General features: G+C 35.6%; 1 protein-coding gene across 3 annotated transcripts in view; it reads right to left on the bottom strand.

Annotated features, from left to right (window-relative positions):
• The window catches only part of MYOF (myoferlin), a 172,276-nt gene that overhangs the window by 100,119 nt on the left and 68,803 nt on the right, over positions 1–3,354 (bottom strand). For 2 of the 3 annotated variants that reach the window (XM_019502626.1, XM_019502627.1), the window contains exons 8-11: positions 2,937–2,999; positions 2,799–2,849; positions 905–935; positions 328–443 (exon numbers count right to left, since the gene is read on the bottom strand). In XM_019502626.1, coding sequence (XP_019358171.1) covers positions 328–443; positions 905–935; positions 2,799–2,849; positions 2,937–2,999 — 261 coding nt within the window. Of the gene's footprint in view, positions 1–327; positions 444–904; positions 936–2,798; positions 2,850–2,936; positions 3,000–3,354 lie in introns of those variants that run through there. The other variant, XM_019502625.1, reaches the window with a different exon arrangement.

The following is a 3,354-nucleotide window of genomic DNA, read 5'->3' as shown; positions in this document are numbered from 1 at the left end:
CCCTTCCAACCCTAGAAACTATGAAATTATGAAACTATGATTTTAGGTGCCTCAGCTCTTTGATGACTAACCTACCACTCCTCAAAGCGACTAGATTTTCCAAGAGCAGATGCTCAGTACCTTTTTAGAAATCTCACTTGTCTAAGGCGTTTTAAATTAGATACCCCAGATCACTTGCCACTTTGAAAATCTTGGTCTTTATTTTTGGCATTGAATCTTGGGCTTGATTCTACCTGGTGTGAATTAATCAGTATAAAATATAGCATGTATATGAAAAGGGGGTCTGGATAAATTGGGGGGAAGGAGGAGTCTACAAATTAAACATACTGGTGGCTCATCTCCTGCTCCCAGGACGAACATGCTGACTTTCATATACCCCTTAGCTCCTGAGTTTGCATCTTCAGGATCACTCAGTAGAAGCCATTTCCTTATCACTGCATGGCCTAAAATGAAGGAAAATAGCTTATCTTACACATGAAACAGAAATACAAGAAGTATAAGTAAGGTCAACTATCCCAAAGCAGAACATTTACAATAATTGCATATTTAAAAAAAAAATTCTTCCTGATTTAGAAATATTTCAGTATTTTTACCCAAAACAAGAAATGCAACCGTGTTAAAAAGCTAGGTGACATAATTCAGGGGTATTATTTGCTCCCAATTTTTTCACATTCTAATTCTATGAATGAATTACAGCAGAATTAAAATTCTTTTGGAAATAATGTAATCTACCTGTGCTGCACTTGTTTGAGGACCACTGAGATGAGTTAAATTTTGGTGCCTTTTTTGATTAAGATCTATCTGACCCATCTGTCTCAATGAAGCCCAGTGAAAGTCACAGCCCTTTTAATTAGTCTTCAACTAGGAAAGAGTGTGAATTCAGGCTCTGAGGTCATTTACTTACCAGGCTCATCATAAACATAGCCAATGTCAATCTGAAATAAAGATTACAATATTATCTCCTAAAAAGCAGCAAAATACAGTCACAAAAAATATTCTTTTTTTTTTTCATTTGCAGAGTAAGGCCTAATTTCTCTCTGGTTTTCTGGAGTGTTACCATATTGTTTCTATGGCAAAGAAATAGAAACACTGTATGACATACTCCCATGACCATTAGTAAGGGAACATAAAAAATACCTTCCATTTAACAATACAGGATTTTGAGTGGGTGGTAGGAAATGCAATAGTCATGGAGAAGAGAAGAGAAGAGAACATGCATAGCTAAATAAGGGTAGTGGCTATCCCCTTCCCCTTTCCTCAGATCCTTTGTCTTTCCATTGGCAGGGGAACCACGCCAGCTCTATATCTTCCGCAAAAGATGGCAAGGGGACTGATTTGCAAAATATGCTGAGTGACATCCTTGAAAGTGGGTGGAAAATGAGCAGTGAGAGCCAATATGGTATGAAGGAGACAGATTCATTTAGAAAAAGACTCCTTCCTCCTTCAAGAACAAAGCAGTTATTTAGATACTGAAGCTAAAAGGGCCCAGACTGATGTAATTTGTTCCATCAGCATGTATTGCATTCAAGAAGTGGTATATGGTGTAGAAAATGTACTTCAAAGTAACACTGATTTGGGGATATGATAGGAAAGGAATTTAACCAATAGGAATTACAAGTGTTGTTTGATTTTTTTTTCTACATTGTTTTGGGTATAAATTTCTGTATCCACAGATACCATAAATTCCTAAATACCGTATCCACAGATATTGGCAGATATAAATAACAGTCATAACTATGTTGAAATCAATGAAGTCATGGAAATTTACACTGGCTGAGAGTTTTTCTTTTAACCTCCTCTTTTACTGAAAAGACCTTTTGAAACAAAAGAACACCTTTCTGTGTAATTTGAACTTGCGCCTCTCAGGATGCAAAACACAATACTGCTCTGAGCCAATAGCAGTTATATGCAAATTTTTCTTCAACATTTAAGTAATCTAGAGCAGCTGACAATCATCTTCTGCACGAGTTATTTTGCCCTTTGGAGATTGATTCATTTTTCTTTTCTTGGCTTGCACAGATTTATAGGGTGTCATATAACACTTTTACCCAGGGAATTTTGTAGCAAATTAGCTTGTCATTTATGACTGCTAAGTGATACATATTGTGAAAACTTTTGTGCCATACTCAGAATGGCACTGGGGAAGATTTATTTTATTTATTAATTAGATGTATATGCTGCCCTTCCTCCAAAAAAGCTCAGGGAAACTTACAATAAAAGACAAACTAATTAATGAACAAAGTTGATGCAAGGCATAAATATACCTATTCTGAAAAGTGGCTATGTAAAATTGGCACTCTACTACTTAACAGATCTGTTCTTTGCTTAATCAGTCACACTTCATGACTTCAATAATAAGTTTCTTTTTTGTTGTTGTTTTTTTTACTATTTCTACTCTACAGTTGGCACTGTACAGCCAGTACAGATAACAAAACTCACACAATAAAGTCAAATAAAATTATTCTATATATTATTCTATATATAATTATTATAACTAAAGGCAGAATTATGACTACTGAAAATTAAGTTACTTGGTACATATAACAGATACGACTTGCATGAATAACAGCAATTAAAAATAATTTTCAACTCAAACAATAGCACTGTCTACCTCAACATTACTGGTAAGAGCAAATGCTCTCAAGCATTAAAAGCAAAACAGTACCAAGGGCATTTTCTGTTCTGTTCCATATACGTTACATAAGAACACTATTAAAGCAGCGATTTTAAATAATTTTTCAGATCTTCCTTTAAGTCACTAGTTTAGGCATGGTATGGGAATCTGCTCATATACTCACCTTAAATTCTCCCATTAGACAGTCTGCTCGTAAAGAGTAAGAATCATACACCTAAAATGGAAGAACAGGAATGAAACCTTTCCTAGTCTTTATGCAGGAATGTCCTGGCTGTTTCTACCATGTGCTATTTCTCCTTACCCGAATGCTTATTGTTTCATCAAGCAGCTCTAATGGGGTCATGTGGACATTGTAGAAAAACATCTGTTACAACAAAAATAATTCAGAATGTCAACTTCATGATTAACAGATATACAGAATGCAAAACAACAACAAAAAATAGTAGCATGTAGCAACCTAGAAGTTGCTAAAAGTACTGGATGGACAACTTCAGAGGTTGTTTTTTATTCACTAAAAATACTGGATGGACAGCTTCACAGGTTAAAATCCACTGTTTACCAGAGAACAGGTATAGAAATGTGCAGTTGTGCTACAAGCTTCCAAGCACTGTCCTGCCCTTCAGGAGCTGAGAGGGCAGTTTTGTCTTCATTACCTAATTGATCTTTGGCCTCTGTGTCTCTGTCATAGGACTAGTTGGGGACTTGTTGACAACTAACTA

This window comes from Gavialis gangeticus, unplaced genomic scaffold (assembly GCF_001723915.1).
Source record: "Gavialis gangeticus isolate Ggan-Ray unplaced genomic scaffold, GavGan_comp1, whole genome shotgun sequence".
Lineage (NCBI taxonomy): Eukaryota > Metazoa > Chordata > Crocodylia > Gavialidae > Gavialis > Gavialis gangeticus.
This window is presented reverse-complemented; position numbering and strand designations above follow the sequence as displayed.